We start from the raw sequence: 23,346 nt of genomic DNA, 5'->3' as shown, positions 1-23,346 counted from the left end.
CAACCCTCCAACTTGACACCACCCTCTTGACCTGTCCTACCTGTCCATCTTCCTTCCCACTATCCGCTCCAACCTCCCCACCAACCTATCACCATCACCCCTCCCCCCCCCCCCCCCCCCCCCACCTGCACCTTCCCAGCTACCTTCCCCCCACCCTCCTATTTATCTCTCAGCTCCCTTCCCCTCTCCACATTCCTGGTGAAGGACTTATGCCCGAAACGTCGACTCTCCTGCTCCACGGATGCTGCCTGACCAGCTGTGCTTTTCCAAGCGCCACACATTTCGACTCTGAGTTTGTACTCTGATTGCATGAAACATAACCTGAACGTATTGGCCAGCATCAGATTGCTGTCGTATGTTCATTTATTTCATTCATTCCGGGGCATGGAGTTATCTCTGGTTGTTCCAGCATTTATTGCCCGTCCCTAGTTGCTCTGGAGAAGGTGATGGTACACTGCCTTCTTAAACTGTGGCTGTAGATTAACCCGCAATGTCATTAAGCAGATACTGCCTGTAATCTAGAGCTGTGCAATATTTTGTACTCGAATAACAATGTCCGGGCCATCTGTTATCAGATTATTTGGAATCAATGATATTGTGGATTTGGATCTTGAGATTCAAGCCTTTATTTTAACATTATGTATTAAACATGAAAGGGCAGACAGGCCTGAGTCAGTCACCTGTTTCCTTCCCACGTGGTTACAGATGCCCTCCAACACATCTCGTCCACATCCCACACCTCCGCCCTCAGACCCCACCCCTCCAACCGAAACAAGGACAGAACGCCCCTGGTGCTCACCTTCCACCCTGCCAACCTTCGCACAAACCAAACGGACCCCACCACCAGGGATATATTTCCCTCCCCACCCTTTCCGCTTTCCGCAAATACCATTCCCTCCGTGACTACCTGGTCAGGTCCACGCCCCCATACAGCCCACCCTCCCATCCTGGCACCTTCCCCTGCCACCGCAGGAATTGCAAAACCTGCGCCCACACCACCTCCCTCACCTCCATCCAAGGCCCTAAAGGAGCCTTCCACATCCATCAAAGTTTTACTTGCACATCCACTAATATCATTTATTGTATCTGTTGCTCCCAATGCGGCCTCCTCTACATTGGGGAGACTGGATGCCTCCTAGCAGAGCGCTTTAGGGAACATCTCCGGGACACCCTCACCAATCAACCACACCGCCCTGTAGCCCAACATTTCAACTCCCCCTCCCACTCTGTCGAGGACATGGAGGTCCTGGGCCTCCTTCACTGCCGCTCCCTCACCACCAGACGCCTGGAGGAAGAACGCCTCATCTTCCGCCTCGGAACACTTCAACCCCAGGGCATCAATGTGGACTTCAACAGTTTCCACATTTCGCCTTTCCCCACCTCACCCCAGTTCCAAACTTTCAGCTCAGCACCGTCCCCATGACTTGTCCGGACTTGTCCTATCTCCTTTTCCACCTATCCACTCCACCCTCTCCTCCCTGACCTATCACCTTCATCCCCTCCCCCACTCACCCATTGTACTCTATGCTACTTTCTCCCCACCCCCACCCTCCTCTAGCTTATCTCTCCACGCTTCAGGCTCTCTGCCTTTATTCCTGATGAAGGGCTTTTGCCCGAATCGTCGATTTTACTGCTCCTTGGATGCTGCTTGACCTGCTGTGCTCTTCCAGCACCACTGATCCAGAATCTGGTTTCCAGCATCTGCAGTCATTGTTTTTACCTGTTTAACACCATGTCCAGTTTAACTCCCATTGAGTTCCTTTCAATACAAACTCAAGTGTGGCATATAAACAATGTCAGTATACAGCCAGCATCAAAGAACCAAAGGCCTTTATTTTTTCATGCCTGTTTGTCCCTTTAAGGTGTTAATGCACCTTAATTTGGCGTTTCGCCACAATCATTTTCCCTTCTTCCTCAATGCAGTGAGTTCGAAAATAAATTGGCACTGGACCTATCAGAAAGTCAACCAGTTTACATAAGCAAAATACTGTACCTCCTGGAAATCTCAAACTAGTCAAGCAAAGGACTCCGGCAGAAAACCTGGTCAACATTTCAAGTCGTGGACCTTTCACCAGAACTGTAGAAAGATAGAAGTGCAGGAGATGTAAGTCACTGCAAGGGGAGAGGGGCAAGGAAGAAGATGTGTGTCTGTGATATGCTGCTGGCTGGGGGAGGTTAAACCATGGAAGATTTCAGGAGGTGGATTAAGCAGGCACCGCGAAGCAATGAAGGTTAGGTCCAAATGAGGCATAAATGGCTCCATAAAATCCATCTGAATGCGGCACAGAGGAGAAAGCTCAGCGCTGAAAATGTGTTGCTGGAAAAGCGCAGCAGGTCAGGCAGCATCCAAGGAGCAGGAGAATCGACGTTTCGGGCATAAGCCGCTAAAACAGTCTGTCTCTAAATCCCTGAAGGGCTTATGCCCGAAACGTCGATTCTCCTGTTCCTTGGATGCTGCCTGACCTGCTGCGCTTTTCCAGCAACACATTTTCAGCTCTGATCTCCAGCATCTGCAGACCTCACATTCTCCTAGGAGAAAGCTCAACCTGGAAAACAACCCCAACAACAGGAAGGGTACAGAGACCTGGTACAAAGCTGGAGGCAGCTGGTCTGAGGTTGTTGAAGTCATTGTTGAATTGCGAAGGCCTCAGAGTTCCGAGTGGAAAGATGGTCTCGTGTTGAGCTTCACTGGAGCAATGTGGCAGGCCACATACAGAAGTTTAAAGCATACAGAGAGCGAGAGAGGTTGATATCCAGTTGAATGACTGACTCACCTTTACTGTGGCTCAGCATGGATCATTTGCTCTGTCCAAGCTTGGCAATAAGAGGCATTGCCCCCTGCAGGTTTGAGTGGGCAAGGCTAGGCTCTGAGGTGAATCAGGACATTGGCAAATCCATTTCATCAGCCCCATTTTTACCTGTACATCAGCTGTCTCCAGTTTTCACATTTATTCTACCACTGGGTGATCTTTAGGATGTCTGCCATTTCTATTTAAATCCCTGCGGTGTTCCTTTAAGAGATGATAATATGTCTAATATTCTGTCTTCCCGGCCTGGCCTTTTCCCTTCAAGTTTCTAATGATTACACTGACATCTCTGAATCTGACGGTTATGGGTTCAAGCCCCCTTTAGAGCCGAGAGCAGGGAAGCCACACTGACACTCTAGCACAGTACCGAGAAAGTGCAGTATTGCCAGAGGTGCCCTCTCGGGGCCTGAAGAGAAGAAGAGAATGCTCCTCAATATACTGCCAATACCTGTTCCTCAGTCAACACCTGTAAAGCAAGGTATTCAGCAATAAATCTCGTTACTGTTTGTGGGGGCTTGCTGTGTTCAAGTTGGCTATCGCACTTCCTTCATTACGAGAGCAAAGACCCTCCAAAATCACTTCATTAGCTATCATATGTTTTGGGGCCAAAGCCCTAACTCAAACAGAAACCATTGGAAATGGTCAGCAGGTCACTCCTTTGAAGAGAGAGAGAGGGAGAAGGCCAATTGATCATTACATGACTGGACCCTTCATTCGGGATCAAGGCCTGTTCACATCCACCACACCCAACTACCACCCATCCTCGAGTTCATCTCTCCTTCCGAGGTGTTGCCATGCACACTTTGTGTAGTCTCAAGACAGTTTCAGATACTCACTGTGCAACAATTGCAAAGGTCAAGGACTAATTCAGATAAATGCGAGGTGCTGCATTTTGGGAAAACAAATCTTAGCAGGACTTATACACTTAATGGTAAGGTCCTAGAGAATGTTGCTGAACAAAGAGACCTTGGAGTGCAGGTTCATAGCTCCTTGAAAGTGGAGTTGCAGGTAGATAGGATAGTGAAGAAGGCGTTTGGTATGCTTTCCTTTATTGGTCAGAGTACTGAGTACAGGAGTTGGGAGGTCATGTTGCGGCTGTACAGGGCATTGGTTAGGCTACTGTTGGAATATTGTGTGCAATTCTGGTCTCCTTCCTATTAGAAAGATGTTGTGAAACTTGAAAGGGTCCAGAAAAGATTTACAAGGATGTTGCCAGGGTTGGAGGATCTGAGCTACTGGGAGAGGCTGAACAGGCTGGGGCTGTTTTCCCTGGAGCATCAGAGGCTGAGGGGTTACCTTATAGAGGTTTACAAAATTATGAGGGGCATGGATAGGATAAATAGACAAAGTCTTTTCCCTGGGGTCGGGGAGTCCAGAACGAGAGGGATAGGTTTAGGATGAGAGGGGAATGATATAAAAAGGACCTAAGGGGCAACTTTTTCACACAGAGGGTGGTACGTGTATGGAATGTGCTGCCAGAGGATGTGGTGGAGGCTGGTACAATTGCAACATTTAAAAGGCATTTGGATGGGTATATGAATAGGAAGGGTTTGGAGGGATATGGGCCAGGTGCTGGCAGGTGGGACTAGATTGGGTTGGGATAACTGGTTAGCGTGGACGGTTTAGACCGAAGGGTCTGTTTCCATGCTGTACATCTCTATGACTCTGTGACTTCAAGACATCAATAGAAGATGTGCAGCTTTGAGCTGTTCACTACCAGATTCACTGCACCCGCCACACATCAGGGTGAACGTGGTCTTAAGTGGGGCTTGGAGGGCAATGCGCTGTGATGGAGAGCATCAGGGTTTGAAGAGGAGAAGCGCAATGTGCACTTTCTGGATGTCTATGGATGTTGACCATGTGGACGTCCAGCGGGCATTTGATGAAGTCCTACATAAGGGACTGTTAACTAAGGTAGAAGCCCACAGAATTGAGTACAACTTGCTGATCTGACTGGTAAATTGGTTGAGTGGCAAGCAACAGAAACTAGGGATCATGGGTAGAAACTCAAATTGGCAGGATGTGCCCAGTGTTAGGATTTGTGTTAGGACATCATTATTTATTAACGACTTAGATAATGGCATAGAACGTCATATTTCCAAATTTGCCGATGACACAAAGTTGGATGGCATGTTAACAGTGTGCATAAAATTACAAAGGGACATTGATAGTCTAAGTGAGTGGCAAAATCTGTGGCAGATGGAGTTCAATGTAAGCAAATGTGAGGTTATCCATTTTGGATCAAGAAAGGGAGAGATAGGTGTACTTTTTAGTTGGTATGAAATTAAATACTGTGTGTGAGTGTGAGTGTGTGTGTACATACACAAGGATGCAGAGGTTATGCTGCAGTTGTACAAAACCCTTGTTAGACCCAACATGACTACTATCAGGGAGTACACTATAGGTTTACAAGAAAGATACCTTGACTTCAGGAGTTAAGTTATGTGGGGAGATTGTATAAATTAGGCCTGTTTTAGAGTTCAGAAGGTTAAGGGGTGATCTGATCAAAGTCTTCAAGGTATTAACAGGAAAAGACAGGGTAGATAAACTATTTCCATTGGTGAGTATTCTAGAACTAGGGATCGTAGTTTGAGAATTAGGGCCAGACCGTTCAGGAGAGATGTTAGGAAGCACTTCTACACACAGGGTAGTAGATGTTTGGAACTCTTCCACAAATGGCAAAGATATTAACGGATATGGGCCAAAGGCAGGTATATGGAGTTAGGTCACAGATCAATGATCTCATTGAATGCTGGAACAGGTTTGAGGGGCTGAATGGCCTCCTCCTGTTCCAGTGTTCCTCTGTTTACCTGGTTTTGCAGGCGACAAAAGGATTTGGAGGGTGACATGGTATTCACCAGATCCTGTGCTGCGCATTTACAGCCAAGAATGCAAGGCAATTATGGAATTTGAAACACACACAGACAGACACAGCCCTGATCTGGTCAATTTGAGATGAATAGCCTTGGATTTATCCCCACTCACCATCTCCCCCACCCCATGAAAAAAATGTTCCCTCCAGGACTTGTCAGGACCTGGCTTGGATCAGTTTGAACGCCTGGCCTTCAGCAACAGGTCACAATGTGGATTGAATCACAGAAATGGTGATTCAGTGCAGGCAGAGAGACCATTTGATCTGTTGTGTCTGCACTGGCTCCCCACTGAGCAATGTGACTTAACGATTTTTCCCCGTAACCCTTTTTAGACAGGACAAACGGAAGAGGGGGAAGGGACCCATCCCTGAGACCTCATGACGTAACGACCTGAACATAGAGGCCAAAGTGACATCAACAAATATTTGTGCTTTCTCATCCTTGACAATTCTGTGTGTGGTGTCTAATGATACTGACTGTCATCCAGTTGTTACCATTTAGGGCGGCACTCTGGCTCAGTGGTTAGCACTGCTGCCTCACAGCGCCAGAGACCCGGGTTCAATTCCCGCCTCAGGCAACTGTCTGTGTGGAGTTTGCACATTCTCCCCGTGTCTGCATGGGTTTCCTCCGGGTGCTCCGGTTTCCTCCCACATTCACAAAGATGTGCAGGCCATGTGAATTAGTGTTAGGTACATTAGTCAGAGGGAAATGGGTCTGAGTGGGTTGCTCTTCGGAGGGTCGGTGTGGACTTGTTGGGCTGAAGGGCCTGTTTCCACACTGTAGGCAGTCTAATCTAATCATATAATCCACATAAAGGAAGGAGTTGTAAACAAGTAGTGAATATCTGACTGGTTGCAGCCACTCCCTTTTCATTTCTTTGGAAATGTGAGTACAGGTATCACATTTACATTGTTAAATAGCTTCATTTGACAGCACAGTTCTCACTTACGCAAGAACGGACACAATGGCTGGAGTGTTACCTCAGCCAGAATGATCAGGTTGGAGCCAATGTGCAGGGGACAGAAGATTGAGGCACAGAACTCTCATGTCATGACGTTGCTCCCCAGTGGACAGGAAGGTGCAGGCGGGCTCATCGCTGTGACATGATCTGAGTTTGTGCCAGAGGTGGTTATTCCCAATACAGTCAGGTGGCATTACAGCCTGTTGTAACTAGTGAACAGTGCACAGGAATCCTGGGACGTCACACTCCTAATCTGGGCAGAGACACCGCCTCACCACACCGCGGGCAGCCTTATTCAAAACACCTTTTGCCTCGAAGGGGTAAGGTATAGATTGGAGAGATGCTGTCAAATCGGAGCAGCTGTATAAGGTGTTCCTCCTGCAGGGGTAGCAGTGGGGTGGTTTGTTGGGGGGGGGGGGGGGGGGGGAAGGGAGGTGTGGGGTTGGTGGTGGAAGGGGGATTTGTCTGTTAAAATGACGGAGGATGGTCCTGTAAGTGTGGAGCTGGCAGTGATCCTTGTATTAATATCCAGAGCAAGTTCTGGGCAGGCCCAGTCTGCACACAGTGCTGCCTCACACTGAGGGGACATTGATGAACTCTCCACACTGGGTCACAGGTGCCTAGGAGAGCAAAGGCCCACCTGGACCTTCGACAGCCAGTCCCATGTGACCAAACCTCACGGATACTGCGGCCTAGCCGTCAGCATCAATGCCATTCTCTGCCATCCTACAGAGGACCAGCCGGTGATCTGATAAGTGAGGGTGGTGGTGGGTATGGCCAAATGTGAATGGCATGCAGAAGGGCAGCAGGCATTGGTAAGGGGAAGGTTTTGCCGGGGGAGAGGTTTGGTAGGACATGCGAGGCTGCAGTCCAACTGGTTGAGAGTAATCCTGGCATCGCCTGTGAAAGGGGACCGGGGTGGGGGGGTGTTGGTAGGCAGATACAAAGGGAGGGGCATTCAGGCATCGCTCCCTCTACAGCAGCAACAGCAGTGAGAGGGTTAGTCCCTGAGGCACAGAGTTACAGAGCCTCTGCCCAATAAATGCCCAGGAGTAGTCTTCATTGGGAGCAAAGCGTGACAGGAAACGGCGACCATTCGGCCCTTCCAGGCTGCTCTGCCATTCCATAAGATGACAGTTGGTACTGGTTGGGGCCTCAGCTCTTCTCCCTCAGCCCTCAATAACCCTTCCCTCCCAGTGGCCCAGCGTCCACTGGTGCCTGAGGAAGAGAGTTCCTCAGACACAGACTCTTGTAGGGGAAAACATTCCCATCTGGGTCTTAAAAGGGAGACCTCTAACTGTGCTCCCTAGTTCTGCAACCCCCACCCCACCTCCACCCAACCATCTACCTCATCAAATCCCATCATCTAGTTGAATGACGGAATGATGGCCTACATCAGTTCCGATTTCCTATGTCTCCCCGGCATCTTGAGTGTTCGAATAAGATCAACTCTCGGTTATCTAAACTCCAACTGAGTTAAGTTCCAATCCGTCAAATCTTCCTTCATACGTGAAGCTTTTCGCCCAGGAATGCGTTGAGTCACCGTTCTCTGATCTGTGAAGGCCGTAAGTCTGTATTGTCTGCAGATGCCTGGGGGATGGATGTCAGTGAAGGGGCTCGAGGGAGGCTAGCATTGACTTCAATACTATTCTCCAGGCTGCTCTGAGACCCATGGAGATACCTGATGAGAATGGTTCTGAAGATCACTGTGGCACCCTGGATCTTTTCTCTTCACCGATGTGAGGGATCTTCCATAAATTCAGCCTATTGTGCCTCAAGGTGCTGACCAAGAGTGCCAGAGTCATAGTGCACTACTGAAGTGATCTAGACAAGCAAAGAGGGCCTGGACAGTCACCAGTGGGTTCCCCCAGAGCATGGTGCCATTGACCTTATGGATGTAGCCATCAGACTCCAATGGACCTCCCTGTGGTTTTTAATCAACAGAAAGGGCTTTCATTCCATTGAAGGACCACTGCGCTATAACCATCAAGAGTGCCTCTTTCAGGAACGGGCGCTGTTTAAGGGCAGCAGTCATAACGCGTCCAGGCGTCACAGTTATTCCGGTCCCCCTTCCCATCGCCTTGATGAATGGATCCCCGGAGGCGAGGGCTGCCCATTGAAGACATGGCAACGAGCAGCAATGAGGGATCCTCCCACTGCAGTGCAGGAGAGATATAAAGGGAAAAAGTGAGGCCTGCAGATGCTGGAGTACCAGAGTTGAAAATTGTGGTGCTGGAAAAACGCAGCAGGTCAGGCAGCATCCGAGGAGCAGAAGAATCGACGTTTCGGGCATAAGCCCTTCTTCAGGAATGAGGCTGATGTGCCAAGCGGGCTGAGATAAAAGGTAGGGTGGAGGGAATTTGGGGGAGGGGCACTGGGAATACGATAGGTGGCAGGAGGTGAGGGTGAGGGTGATAGCCCGGAGAGGGGGTGGGGGCGGAGAGGTCGGGAAGAAGATTGCAGGTCAAGAGGGCGGTGCTGAGTCTGAGGGTTGGGACTGAGATAAGGTGGGGGGAGGGGAAATGAGGAAGCTGGAGAAATTGATATTCAGGAGAGATATAAAACCTGCCTCTCTCTCCACACAAGTGACCAGTCAAGTGGGGCTACCGACGATGAGGTTCAGATGCCTGAAGTGGTCTGGTATGAATCCCTTCAGTGTGTTCCGGGGAGGGGTCAGACATACTGTGCAGAGCATAGTAGACTACCAATAATGAGGGTAGCAATGATCACCACTCCATCAAGGAAAATGTGGAAGAGGCTGCTGAACATAGAAATGTGGAAACAGGCCCTTTGGCCCAACAAGTCTACACCGACCCTCCAAACAGTAACCCACCCAAACCCATTCCCCTACCCTATTATCCTATATTTACCCCTGACCAATGCACCTAACCTCCACATCCCTGAACACAAAGGCAATTTAACATGGCTAATTCACCTGACCTGCACATCTTTGGACTGTGGGAGGAAACCAGAGCACCCGGAGGAAACACACCCAGACACGGGGAGAATGTGCAAACTCCACACAGAGTCGCCCGAGGCTGGAATCGAACCTGGATCCCTGGTGCTGTGAGGCAGCGTGCCACCACAGTATGAGGAAACCCAAGAAGCGGGGGCAAAGGGCATTGAGGAGGCCGAGGCAATCTCCGATATACTCAGATGACCTTTCTGTGCAATAAAGACGAACCCTTAGTTCCAGGGGTAATTGTGTTATAAGCCTGTGAAAGAAGCAGGAAAAGGGCAGTAAAGAGGAAAAAAATATGAGAGAGAATAAAACGTGAGAAACGCAGGAAAGATGGAGAGCCAATGGTGAAAGTCAGGCAAACATAGTGTCATGGATGTGTTAAGTTTTAAAACCTTTCAAAGTATTTTCTACTAGGTCATATTGCTTCTTAAATCACTCTGATATGGCAAAGGTCCAGCTCTCTGTCCTTTCTCAGAGTCCTCGAGCAGCAGAAAGACAAACAAACACAGGAATGCTGGGGAAACTCAGCAGGTCTGGCAGCATCTGTAGAGAGAGAGAAACCGAGTTAATGTGATATGATTTTTACCACCTCCTGAGAAAAAGAGCCGGTAATGACATCACCATTGGAAATGATGTCCCCACCGGAAATGACATCACCAACCCAAGGAAACTCAAACATATAAATAGAAAATGGGCTACACCACCAGTGCTTCATTCGGAGGCTCACTGAAGATGTTACCTAGTATGGTGACAAAATGTCTGAGAATGAACCTTCCAGCTCAGAGAGCTCAGTGATATGATTCTGAGTTTCCCCAGCGGGTTCAGTTTTTGTTTCCGATCTCCAGCGTCTGCAGTGTTTTGCCTTCAGCCATATTGCTGCTGTGTTTCAGCACTTTCCCCGCTAACCTGAACAAATTGGTGGGGAGAGAGCTATCTAATTGCATCCTTTAGACCGACAATTGAATGTTGCCATTGTGTGTAAGCTCCACACCCTTTCCATTGAGTAGCAATGAACTAGCAACACCTTTACAGCAAGACCAGGGAAAACGATGACATCTCTCCCTTTTGATTTCAGACCATGACTTTACTGGAGGAAGCAGAATGAATGCTCAGTTCAGATGCAACCCTGTACTTCAGCAATTGCCATTCCCCTGGAACAGCCCCGACTTGGAAAACAATGGTAGGAATTTGAAATAAAAAATCATAGCAAAACCACTGGGGGTAGATATTGTTGTAGAATGCAACAGAATGAATCAGCAACTGGCTTTACACCTCCCCCTGCTGACTATTATCTCAGGTGCTGTTATTTCTGTAGCTTACATTCTGGCAATGTAAAAGAAGTCCCTGTCACACATTTTATACCAACTTATTAAAAAAACAAACCATGATGTGCCTCAGAGAATTTTCCAAAAGAACATATCCCTTAACTTCACAAACCCCACATCTTTCAATCGCACTCTGTGTCACAACACATCCAAGTGATAATTCAAGCCCTTTATGTCTGCTGACATATTTCCTTTTTATCATGCAATGATTAGTACATCAGGATAAATCAAGTCAAAGATAAGATCTACTAATGATACACTAAAGCGTATGAATAACAAGCCAAATATACAACTGTTGACTGAACTGTCTGTATGAGTCGAGTGTGTAGTGCTGGAAAAGCACAGCAGGTCAGGCAGCATCTGAAGAGCAGGAGAATCGATGTTTCCGGCATAAGCCCTTCATCAGGAATTCTGATGAAGGGCTTATGCCCAAAATGTCGATTCCCCTGCTCCTTGGATGCTGCCTGACCTGCTGTGCTTTTCCAGAACCACACTGTGTGGAGTTTGCACATTCTCCCCGTGTCTGCGTGGGTTTCCTCCGGGTGTTCCGGTTTCCTCCCACAGTCCAAAGCTATGCAGGTCAGGTGAATTGGCCATGCTAAATTATCTGTAGTGTTAGGTAAGGGGTAAATGTAGGGGTATGGGTGGTTTGCGCTTCGGCGGGTCGGTGTGGACTTGTTGGGCCGAAGGGCCTGTTTCCACACTGTAAAGTAATCTAATCTAATCTAATCACTCTCGACTCTGATCTCCAGCATCTGCAGTCCTCACTTATTCCTGAATTGTGCATATGCCTATTTTTGAAAAACTTGTAACAATGTTTCTGTTTGAAAGAAATTACTGATCATAGAGTTAAAAGTAAAGTCGCCATAGTCCCACTCTCTCATTAGAGATAGTTGAGTGATAGTGGTTTAACCCGAGGGTCCCCGTACCTCAGGTGAGGGGGGAGGTTGTGAAGGAGAGTCCTTCATGGTAATCTCAGCTAGTGATTAGATTAGATTACTTACAGTGTGGAAACAGGCCCTTCGGCCCAACAAGTCCACACCGACCCTCCGAAGAGCAACCAACCCAGACCCATTCCCCTACATTTACCCCTTCACGTAACACTACGGGCAATTTAGCACGCCAATTCACCTAACATGCACATTTTTGGACTGTGGGAGGAAACCGGAGCACCCGGAGGAAACCCACGCAGACACGGGGAGAATGTGCAAACTCCATACAGACAGTTGCCTGAGGCGGGGATTGAACCCGGGTCTCTGGCTCTGTGAGGCAGCAGTGGTAACCACTATGAAGTGTGGAAATTTAACCGATAGTTTTAGTATTACTCTGCATCAGAGACCAGCCATCCAGCCAACTAAGCTAACTGTCACCCTTAAGAATGAGGAGTGGTATAAAGTCTAATCTAATAGCTTCTAATCTGTCAGACTGCTAATTGTCTGAGGTGCATGGATCTATTTGCACTTTGAAAGATTCTCAATATTAACAAACACATATATTCGAAATGATATTCGGTATTTTAAAAAGGTTAATCTGCACCATTTCCAAGGTGTAAAGGGCCTCAGTTTTGAAGCCACTCATTTATCTGGAGAGTGGACGTAGAGAGAATTAAAATCGTCCAACTATCGGGAGGGTGACTGCCGAAGGTTGAAAGGTCACCTCCCAATGGCACTGTTATCATTAGGCTACGTCTGCTGGAAAGGCCACCATTAGATAGTGTGAAGGCAGCACACATGAAGAACCATGTTTATTCACCAGTGACCAAAAGCAACAACTGGTGTCCAAGAGGGGCTGCTGGAAGATTCTGAGGAAATAGTTTCAGCCGGAGATTATGTGTATCCAGGATTCGGGAATTCCCAGATACCCTGCTGCTACATGTACTTAGGGGTTAAAATCCTCTTTGTTTCAGTCGGTTATAGAGTCATAAAGCTGTACAGCACGGAAACAGGCTCTTCGGTCCAACTTGTCCATGCCAACCAGGTATCCTAAACGATGCTAACATTTGGCCCATGTCCCTCTAAATGTTTCCTCTTCATATGCCCATCTGGATGTCTTTTAAATGTTATAATTGTAACAGCTCCAAACACTTCCTCTGGCAGCTTGTTCCATACATGCACCATCCTCAGCGTGAAAAAGTTACCGCTTAGATCCCTTTTAAATCTTTCCCCTCACAACTTAAACCTATGTCTTTTAGTTTTGGACATCCCCATTCTGGGGAAAAGACCTTGGCTATTCACTCTGTCCATGCCCCTCATGATTTTATAAGTCTCTATAAGATCACCCTTCAGCCTCTGATGTTCCAGGGAAAGTGGCCACAGCCTATTCAGCCTCTCCCTGTCGCTCAAACCCTCCAATCCAGTTGGTGGTGTGAATCTGGAATGCTAGTGTAAAGTGGTGATTTTTTTTTTCAATGATATTTCTAATTTGATGCCCTGTTAGAATATTAACACAAGGGTGTCCTATCATACTAAGACTTTGTTTTATTATTTAGCACATGTTGGGCTGATATTTAAGTGCTGTAAAAGGAGCCCACTTTGCAGTTCCCTCTCTCCCTCAGACTCATGACATTACAGGCACCACTGTGCACTCTGTTATCTTTCTGGAGACTTATGGTTCTGGATAGAAAGAAGGGCAGTGTAATTTTACAAGCTTCTCTCCCACATCCTGATTTGGAAACATGAGGCACTTCCCTTACTACTGCCGTGTCAAAATGTGGCCTTACACACTGTGGCACACCACATCATGTCAACTATAGTGGTCCAGGAATGTAGCTCACCAACACGGTGAGGCACAGGGTGGCACGCTGGCTCAGTGGTTAGCACTGCTGCCTCACAGCACCAGGGACCCGGGTTCAATTCCCACCGCAGGCAACTGTCTGTGTGGAGTTTGCACATCCTCCCCGTGTCTGTGTGGGTTTCCTCCGGGTGCTCTGGTTTCCTCCCACAGTCCAAAGGTGTGCAGGTTAGATGAATTGGCCATGCTAAATTGCCCACAGTAATCAGGGATATATAGGTTAGGTGCATTAGTCAGGGGAAATGTAGAGTAATAGGGTGGGGGAATGGGTCTGGGTGGGTTCCTCTTCAGAGGGTCAGTGTGGACTTGTTGGGCCGAAGGGTCTGTTAATACACAGTGGGTATTCTATGATTCACTTTCAAGGTGATTAGGGAGAGGAAACAAAGGCTGAGTGTCCCACTACTATCCCATGGAAGTGTATAATAAAAACACTGTTGCTCTTTGTTAAATAGTGCCCTGGAATCTTCAACATTTCATTGCATCATCAACACGGCCTGTCTGACAGCTAGCATCCCTCAGTACTGCAATGCAGCATTAGCCTGGATATTGTGGACTGTGGCTTAGTCCTACACCTAGCAGATTCAGATGTGACAGCACTCCCAGTGAGCCAAGACTAACACCAATACATTTAGCTATTCATCATTTGCCTGCATGGGACTTGAGCAATACTGAAAAAAAGAGGTTCATCATGCACTCATCAGGACAATTTGCAAGAAATACTAAGAATTGCGTTTCCACTGGTATTTCTGGTGAACAGCACTGAAGGCTGGAAAAGGAAAGATTTCAACAAATATACCTGTTTTCACACATGACTTGGAGATGCTGGTATTGGACTGGTGTGGATAAAGTTAAAAATCACACAACACCAGGTTATAGTCCAGATTTTTACATAATCCAAATAAAGGTGGAACACTCATATACTAATTGTGGATCTCTCAAAACCATTCCTTTGCTTATCAATTGATCTTATAAATCCTATTACTGATATTTGAGAAACATTTTAATTTCAGTGCTAAAGACTGATGAATATGCGTGTGGGGGGTGGGGGGGTGCAGGGTGTGCTGTGGTGGTTGAGGTGGGGAGGACGGGGGCATGTTGCTTTCATGAGATTGTATTGGCGCAGAAGAAAATCCTGCTCATTTCATCTGCTCTCCAAATAAACTGCAGGGAGGACCTCAGAAACTGTATCAGGACTCAGCATTCAAAATCAAAATTCCTTCTAGTACAACAATCACAGAAGCAAACAAAAGGAATGTTGATAAAACGGACCCTTAATCTACCTCAGTGAATATTCTCCATATCCGTTTCTTCCCTCTTTTCAGCAATCCCTGTGCTGAGGTTTTAAAGCATTTCCGAGGTTTTTTAAAACTCTTTCATGGGATTTGGGTGTTGCACACAGGGATTTGTTGTTCTTCCTTAATTGCCCTTCAACCGAGATGCTTACTACGCCATTTCAAAGTCAACCACGTTGCTGTGGGTGTGGAAGTCACATGTAGGCCAGACCAGATAAAATCAGCAGATTTCCTCCCCTAAAGGGTATTAATCAAAACAACTTTTTTTATATAGCAATCAATGACAGTTGCCTGGGTGACCATTGCTAACTTTCAATTCCACATATGGTTCATTGCATTTGTGGCCTCAGTGGGATTTGAGCACATGACCCGAGAGCATTAGTCTGTGTCTCTGGATTACTAATCCAGTAACATTACCACAACACCAATACCGCCTCCACAGTAAATAATTGACAGATGCTTGCTTTGACCACCATGCCTTATTGTGGTGTCAAGGGAGAAAGGAAAATGTCAGTATTCACTTATGGAGTGAGAAAGGAAGACTCACTTTCACCTCCTTGTGTTTTATATCCAACCAAGTTTGTTTTGAAGTGTATTCACACTTACTGTGTACGGATTAGCTTCCGCGTATCTTCCATTCCAAGTTCTCATACATTTGCGATAACAAATCATTTGTTTTTAATAACATCAACTCACAGATTGATCCTCACCAAAACAACAGCTCTAACTCCACCGCTTTTCAGCTTAGTACCATAGGATCTTTACACGCACCCTAGCAGGAAACAGGACCTCAACTTAATATCTCATCTGAAAGACAGTGCAGCAACGGAGTAAATTTAAAAGTTGTCCTTTGGTCCCTGACGTGGGACTTGAACCCACTGCCTTCATACCCTGAGGTGAAGTTTGCTCCACTCTGAACCATGACTGACACAACATTAGGAAGTACATTGGGCAGGGCCCAGTTGGGTCACGGTACTGACATCTGAAGCCCGGAGGTGGCCATGTCTGTTACAAATCATCCCCCCCGACCCCTCACCGTAGGTGGTCAACTCAGAGGTAATTCAGGACGAGAGGATGGCCCCGAGATGCCAGGTTTCCAAATGGAGGACTCACGACGATGATGAGGCAGACAGGGAGGCGGTGCTGATGAGGCAGGCATGGCACCTCAAAATGGAGGCACCCTCTGCTCCGCTGAGAGAATCCTGGTGAGTTTTGAGAAGATTTGTAGCTCAGGTTGTGGTTCTGGATGTAGGTTTGCTCATTGAGCTGAGAGAAACCTCAATTAAAAACAGGCCCTGCCGCAGCTGCCGGGCTGGCCCTGTGGGGGGACGTCCCTGTGATTGTGGCTATCCCATTCAACCTAATACCCACGTCCAAAGATGTTGGATTGGCCATGCTAAATTGCCCTGCAGTATCCAGTGATGTGCAGGCTAAGTGGATTCGTCATGGGAAACGTTCTGGGGATAAGGCAGGGGAATAGATCTGGATGGGATGCTCTTCGGAGAGTCAGTGCAGACTCGATGGGCCAGATGTACCTGAACTGTGGGGATTCTATGACATTCCAGTTGGAGTGAGTGAAAAGAGGCATCACTGGCCCCTCTTGACATCTAGCTTGGGAGGCCCCGACAGGTAAGGACCAGGCTGCTGCCTCAACAGAAGATCCTAATGGTGCCATCACATTTACCCCAGTTGGTGCCCCCTCCCCATGCACCTAAGCTGTTAATGTGAAGTTGGGCCCAGCTTCAGCAGGATGGTTTTGGTCCTTTCGAATATTGCCCTGGGCTCAGCCTGCTCACTGAGCCTTTCGGCACTGGGGAATTTCAGACTGTGCTGGTATTGTATCTTTGTGACATTCACCATGTGTTTGTACCCTCCAGTTTCAAGCGGGTACAGTGGAAGCTCCTGGCATCTGACTCACCCCCAGCTCTGGTCCAAGTACCAAGTGTGGGAGTGGCTCCAACACACCCTGGATGCCAACCAGTTGGACGGCAATTGTATTCACTTTCAAGACTTCAACCTAACGGGTGAGCAGTTGTGTTCCATGTCCCTGGAGCACTTTAACCAAGTGGCTGGACCTCTGGGCCCACTTCTCTTTGCCAACCTTGGGAACCTAAAGTGGAGCAGCAAGTGCCTGCACACACCTGGACAGCCACTGGTGGCAGAGCAGAGAGGCAAGTACCATTGTGTCAGGCTACATTTCCATATTTCGACTACTTAACTCCAGTCAAATCTTTCATATCAGATAAAAAGGAAACAAAGAAAGACCTATTTTCCAGCCTCAGGATATTCCAATGTATTTAGCAGTCAATGGAGTACTTTTTAGATCACAGAGTTGTACAGCACAGAAACAGACCCTTCGGTCCCACCTGTGCTGACCAGATATCCTAACCCAATATAGTCCCATTTGCCAGCACTTGGCCTATATCCCTCGAAACCCTTCCCATTTGTATACCCATCCAGATGCCTTTTAAATGGTGTAAGTGTACCAGCCTCCACCACTTCCTATGGCAGCTCATTCCATACCCGTACCACCCTCTGTGTGGAAAAAGTTGCCCCTCAGGTCCCTTTTAAATCTTTCCCTTCTCATCTTAAACTTATGCCCTCGAGTTTTGGACTCCCCTATCCTGGGGAAAAGACCTTGTCTCTTTAACATACCCATGCCCCTCATGGTTTTATAAATCTCTGTAAATTCACCCCTCAGACTCCAAAAATTAGAGTAAATAACCCTAGCCTATTATGCCTCTCCTTATAACTCAAACTTACCAGTCCCGGCAACATCCTTGTAAATGTTTTCTGAACCGTCTTAAGTTTAATGACATCCTTTCTCTAGCAGGGAGACCAGAATTCCAACAGTGGCCTAACCAATGTCCTGTACAGCTACAACGGGTCCTCCCAAATCCTATACTCAATGCTCTGCTCAATAAAGGAAAGCATACCAAACACCTTCTTCACTATCCTATCTACCTGCGACTCCACTTTCAAGGACCTATGAACCTGCACTCCAAGGTCTCTTTATTCAGCAACACTCCCCAGGACCTTTCCATTAAGTGTATAAGTCCTGCTAAGATTTGCCTTTCCAAAATGCAGCACCTCGCATTTATCTGAATTAAACTCCATCTGCCACACCTCAGCCCATCAGCCCATCTGATCAAGATCCTGTTGTACTCTGAGGTATCTTTATTCACTGTCCACTACAGTACAGTGCAATTTTGAAAAACGAGAAGCCAATGTATGCATAGGGCTGTCCCACAGACAGCAATGTAATAATGACTAGGGCAAACTGGATTAGTGAGTAGTTGGGGGAGAAAACAGAACTTTGCGGCCCTTCTTCAAGATATCGTTAGGTACACCCACGTGACGGATCTAATGTTGTGTTTGAAAGACACCCCTCTAGCAGTCCCGCACTCTCTCAATCATGTCCTAAAGTCAGTCTCGGGTTTGTGTTCAAGCTTGTTAAGTATTTGTACGAGCCCACAGATTCCTGGGCTACCAAGTATCGAAAGCTGGCTGTGAATGGAAAGCTTCCTTGTCATTCAGGCCTTCCAGTCATTTGTCCCTCGTCACAACGCTCAATCCTTTCATTAATTTACTGCACATTTCTAAAGAGAAAAATACTTCTGATGGGTTTACGTACCGATGGAGGATGGTCCACTTTGCTATTTTCAAACCTGTTCTTGGGGAGGCAGGGGAAAGGACGGGGTGGAAACTGCACCCCCTCCCCCACCCCACCCCACCCCACCCCACCCCACCCCCAACGCATTCAGACAGCAAGACTCAGTGGGAGCTCCTCACTCATCCATGAGGCAAACTCCTGAATAAATGACCTGATAAAATCTGTAGGAATGAACATCAACCTCACTGTCAGTCAGAAGGAAGTGATCTGTATTCAGAGGCGAAGAGAATGACTAGAGCAGGCCATTTAGACAGTGATGGCATTTTTCTTTCCATGAGCAACATGCTCTCAACACCCATGGCTAGTCACGCCTGGTGAGTTTCTAAGTATAAAATATGTAAAGCTTGACCTATTAATTACCATCCCCTTGTCAGAGAAGGTTGTAGTTGGCACCAGATCTAATAATAAGTGACACGGTTGGATAATTAATGTCTGTGATGCTCGTTTTCCCTGCACATTTCAAATAATCATTAGGTGGTCCTGAGGAGGGGTGAGAGCGATGTGGCACCTCACGGACAGAACTGAACCAATCTGGGTCGGGTATTGATCTTGTTTTGGTACCAAATGTGGATGATTTTCGCACAAAGAGATTGAACACAGCCCCTCCTCAAAACATTTGATCACAGACATTTTAACACAGGACCAAATAACGTTAGGCTTGTTCTAACATTTCGGACCAACTAATGTCAAGATATTTGTCAACATCCAAGAAGTAAAGGGAACTGACTTCTTTACTTTACCTTTAGGTGTATTTCTCAATGGCATGCTGTTCCCAGTCAATGGTACGGTTAAATCGCAAGCAATTGGTAAGCACCTGGGCTATCATCTATCTCAATCTAATGGTGTCGACACTAAATAAAACCATCCACAGACAGACACACGCACACGTGCACAGACACACACACACACACACACAATAAATTCCCCAATCCGTATGTGCTACACTTCAGAATCTGTATATTGCTAACTCTGGGATCAAATACAACTTTACCAATCCCGGAAAATCAGATCCCGTATTTCAAAATAACCGCCTCTCCGGTACAAAACAAATCCTCAATTCAAATGCAAGATCCTGTGGAATTTACATACAATAACCAACTCAATATGTGCGCCACGATCCTCCCCAGTTTCTGAATACTCATGCCTGCAGGACAAATTTCAATCTGCCACTTGCTTGACACCAACTACAAGCTGCAGCAAAGAATGACGGCTTCACAGAGGGAACCAGCTCCCTTTTATTCCAACACTATAATCTCCCCAACCAAAATAAAGCAATCATCTCCCTCAAATGGAACAACAGCCTCCTGATCCATACACTTTGATCCAAAGATGGGTCAATGAGCCGAGGAGGGACAGATGGAGTTTAATTCAGATAAATGCGAGGTGCTGCATTTTGGAAAAGCAAATCAGGGCAGGATTTATTCACTTAATGTTAAGGTCCTGTGGAGTGTTGCTGAACAAAGTGACCTTGGAGTGCAGGTTCATAGTTCCTTGAAAGTAGAGTCGCAGGTAGATAGGATTGTGAAGAGGACATTTGGTCTGCTTTCCTTTATTGGTCAGAGCATTGAGTACAGGAGTTGGGAGGTCATGTTGTGGCTGTACAGGACATTGGTTAGGCCAACTTTAGAATACTGCATGCAATTCTGGTCTCCCTGCTATAGGAAGGATGTTGTGAAACTTGAAAGGGTTTGGAAAAGGTTTACATGAATATGTATGCAAGTTAGGTCACTGTGCTGGAACATTTATTTTCAGCCATTTTGTCACCATAAAGGTTACGTCATCAATGAGAGTCTCCGGTGAAGTGCTGGTGGTATGTCCCAACTCTCTATTTATAGGTCTTGGTTTCTTAAGATGGGTGATGTCATTTCCAGTTCCTTTTTACAAGGAAAGATAGATGGGATCTGAATTGACGTATTTATTGATGGCGTTCTGGTTAGAATGCCATGCCTCTGGGAATTCTCGTGCGTGCCTTTGTTTTGCCTGTCCTAGGATGTGTGTGTTGTCCCAGTCAAAGTGGTGTCCTTTTTTGTCTGTATGTATGGAAACTAGTGATAGCGGGTTGTGTCTTTTGGTGGCCAGTTGGTGTTCATGTATCCTGGTTGCAAGTTGCCTGCTTGTTTGTCTGATGTGTTTTTTACAATTCATGCATGGTATCTTTAAATGATGTTAGTTTTGCTGGTGGTATCTAATGGATCCTTTAGGTTCGTTAGTCGCTGTTTAAGTGTGTTGGTAGGTTTGTGGACTACCACGATGCCAAGGGGTCTGAGCAGTGTGGAGATCATTTCTGATATATCTTTGATGTGAGGTAATGTGCCTATAGCTTTCGGTTGCGTTGTGTCTGCTTGTTTGGGTTTGTTTCTGAGGAATCGGCGGATTGTGTTTACTGGTACCCGTTTTTTTGGAAATGTTGTATAGGTATTTTTCTTCTGCTGTTTGTAGTTCTTGGGCGCTGCAGTGTGATGTAGCTCGTTGAAATAATATCTTGATGCAGCTCTGTTTCTCGGTGTTGAAATGATTGCTTCTATCCATTAGATTCTACCAGCAAAACTAACATCGGACAAATTAGCAGGAAACTTGCCACCAGGTTACATGAACACCAACTGGCCACCAAAAGACAGGCCCACTCTCACTAGTTTTCATACATACAGACAAAGAAGGACACTACTTTGATGGGACAATACACACATCCTAGGACAGGCGAAACAAAGACATGCATGAGAATTCTTAAATGCATGGCATTCTAACCAGAACTCTATCAATATCAACTTAGATCCCATCTACCTTCTCTAGAAAAAAGGAACCGGAAATGACATCACCCATCTTAAGAAACCAAGACCTATAGATATAGAGGCGGGACTTACCACCAGCACTTAACTGGAGACTCTCGCTGATGATTTTTTTTTGATTAGATTAGATTCCCTACAGTATGGAAACAGGCCCTTCGGCCCAACAAGTCCACACTGCCACTCCAAAGAGCAACCCACCAGACCCAATCCCCTACATTTACCCCTTCACCTAACACTACGGGCAATTTAACATGGCCAATTCACCTCACCTGCACATTTTTGGACTGTGGGAGGAAACCGGAGCACCCGGACGAAACCCACGCAGACACGGGGAGAATGTGCAAACTCCACACAGACAGTTGCCTGAGGCAGGGATTGAACCCGGTTCTCTGGCACTGTGAGGCAACAGTGCTAACCACTGTGCTACCGTGCCGCCCTATTTTACCTAGTATGGTGACGAAACATCTGAAAATAAACCTTCCAGCTCACTGAGCTAACTTACATGCTTATCATCAACCTGAACTACAAATCTTCACAAAGATTTACAAGGACGTTGTTAGGGTTGGAGGGTTTGAGCTATAAAGAGAGGTTGAATCAGCTGGGGCTGTTTTCCCTGGAGCGTTGGATCATGAGGGGCACGATAGGGTAAATAGACAAGGTCTTTTCCCTGTGGTGGGCTGTCCAAAACTAGGGAGCATAGGTTAAAGGTGAGATGGAAAAGAGTTTTTAGATTAGATTAGATTTTTTAGATTAGATTTTTTTAGATTAGATTACTTACAGTGTGGAAATAGGCCCTTCGGCCCAACAAGTCCACACTAGTTAAACGGGATGTAATGGCAATCTTGTCATGCAGTGGGCAGTACATGTATGGAATGAGTTGCCAGAGGAAATGGTGGAGGCTGGTACAATTGCAACATTTAAAAGGCATCTGGATGGCTTAGGAATAGGAAGGGTTTAGAAGGATATGGGCCAAGTTTGGGCAAATGGGATTAGATTAATTTAGGATATCTGGTCAGCATGGACATGTTGGACCGAAGAGTCTGCTTCCATGTTGTATAGCTCTATGATTCTAAAACCTCTCACTCATCTAGGCAGAGCTAGCTCACCGTTTATAAACAGTGTCATCTTCTCAAGTGCACCAGTTGACAGCAAACAGTTCCATGGTCCAATCTGAACCCAGACGTCTAAATCAAAGTCTGCTCAAAAAAGTTTCTGAAATCAATCTATCTCCATTGCTGTTTAACAATCACGAGTGTCCAGGATTACAGATGTAATGTTTACTATTTAATTAATCAGAATCTCTCCCTCCCTGGCTCATTTCTTTTGTGAATTCTCTGATTGGAAAGTTGACAACAATGACATTAACATGGAAGTTTTTTTCTGAGAAATATGAACCATCTTATCATTAATCATCAGCTGGAACATTTGCCTGGTATCTGACATTAAACATCAGCCGCCTGTCTGAGTTCACTGACTATTGTCACGCACATAGGTTCCCCAACCAATGCAGGAAAAGGGTATACTATATGAGATTTTGTAGTGAGTCACTTATAAGTTATGATCTCAACTGTAAGGAACCACTTTTGTAACACTGATCACAACAGACTTTGGTGTTAAGTTTGAAGAGGAGAAGCTGAATCCTTAACTTCAGTGGAATAACAGCCAGAGATTGATAACAGCCAACTGGCGAAAACTAACTAAACCAAGTACAAGCAAGGAGTGGAAAATTTTCAAAGCAAAATTACTCCAGGAACAGTATATATCTCAGAGGATAAATGTTCTGCTGAGCTAATGAAGTAACTGCAATGGAAGTGGTGAAACCCGATATAAAAGTGAAGGAAAGAACATGTTAAAGGGAGACAGGTGGGAATGACAGA

The 23,346-nt window shown here is 46.5% G+C and overlaps 1 protein-coding gene across 4 annotated transcripts in view; it reads left to right on the top strand.

Annotated features, from left to right (window-relative positions):
• Positions 1–23,346, top strand: part of ehf (ets homologous factor) — a 49,414-nt gene that overhangs the window by 4,890 nt on the left and 21,178 nt on the right. For 2 of the 4 annotated variants that reach the window (XM_043706274.2, XM_043706273.2), the window contains exons 2-4: positions 10,679–10,783; positions 16,888–17,181; positions 19,430–19,489. In XM_043706274.2, the coding sequence (XP_043562209.2) occupies positions 10,705–10,783; positions 16,888–17,181; positions 19,430–19,489 (433 nt within the window). In that variant the 5' untranslated portion in view covers positions 10,679–10,704. The remainder of the gene's footprint in view (positions 1–10,678; positions 10,784–16,887; positions 17,182–19,429; positions 19,490–23,346) is intronic. The other 2 variants (XM_043706276.2, XM_043706275.2) reach the window with 2 other exon arrangements.

Source organism: Chiloscyllium plagiosum, unplaced genomic scaffold (assembly GCF_037043375.1).
Source record: "Chiloscyllium plagiosum isolate Xiang-an unplaced genomic scaffold, Cpla_swu_hap1 HiC_scaffold_18, whole genome shotgun sequence".
NCBI lineage: Eukaryota > Metazoa > Chordata > Chondrichthyes > Orectolobiformes > Hemiscylliidae > Chiloscyllium > Chiloscyllium plagiosum.
This window is presented reverse-complemented; position numbering and strand designations above follow the sequence as displayed.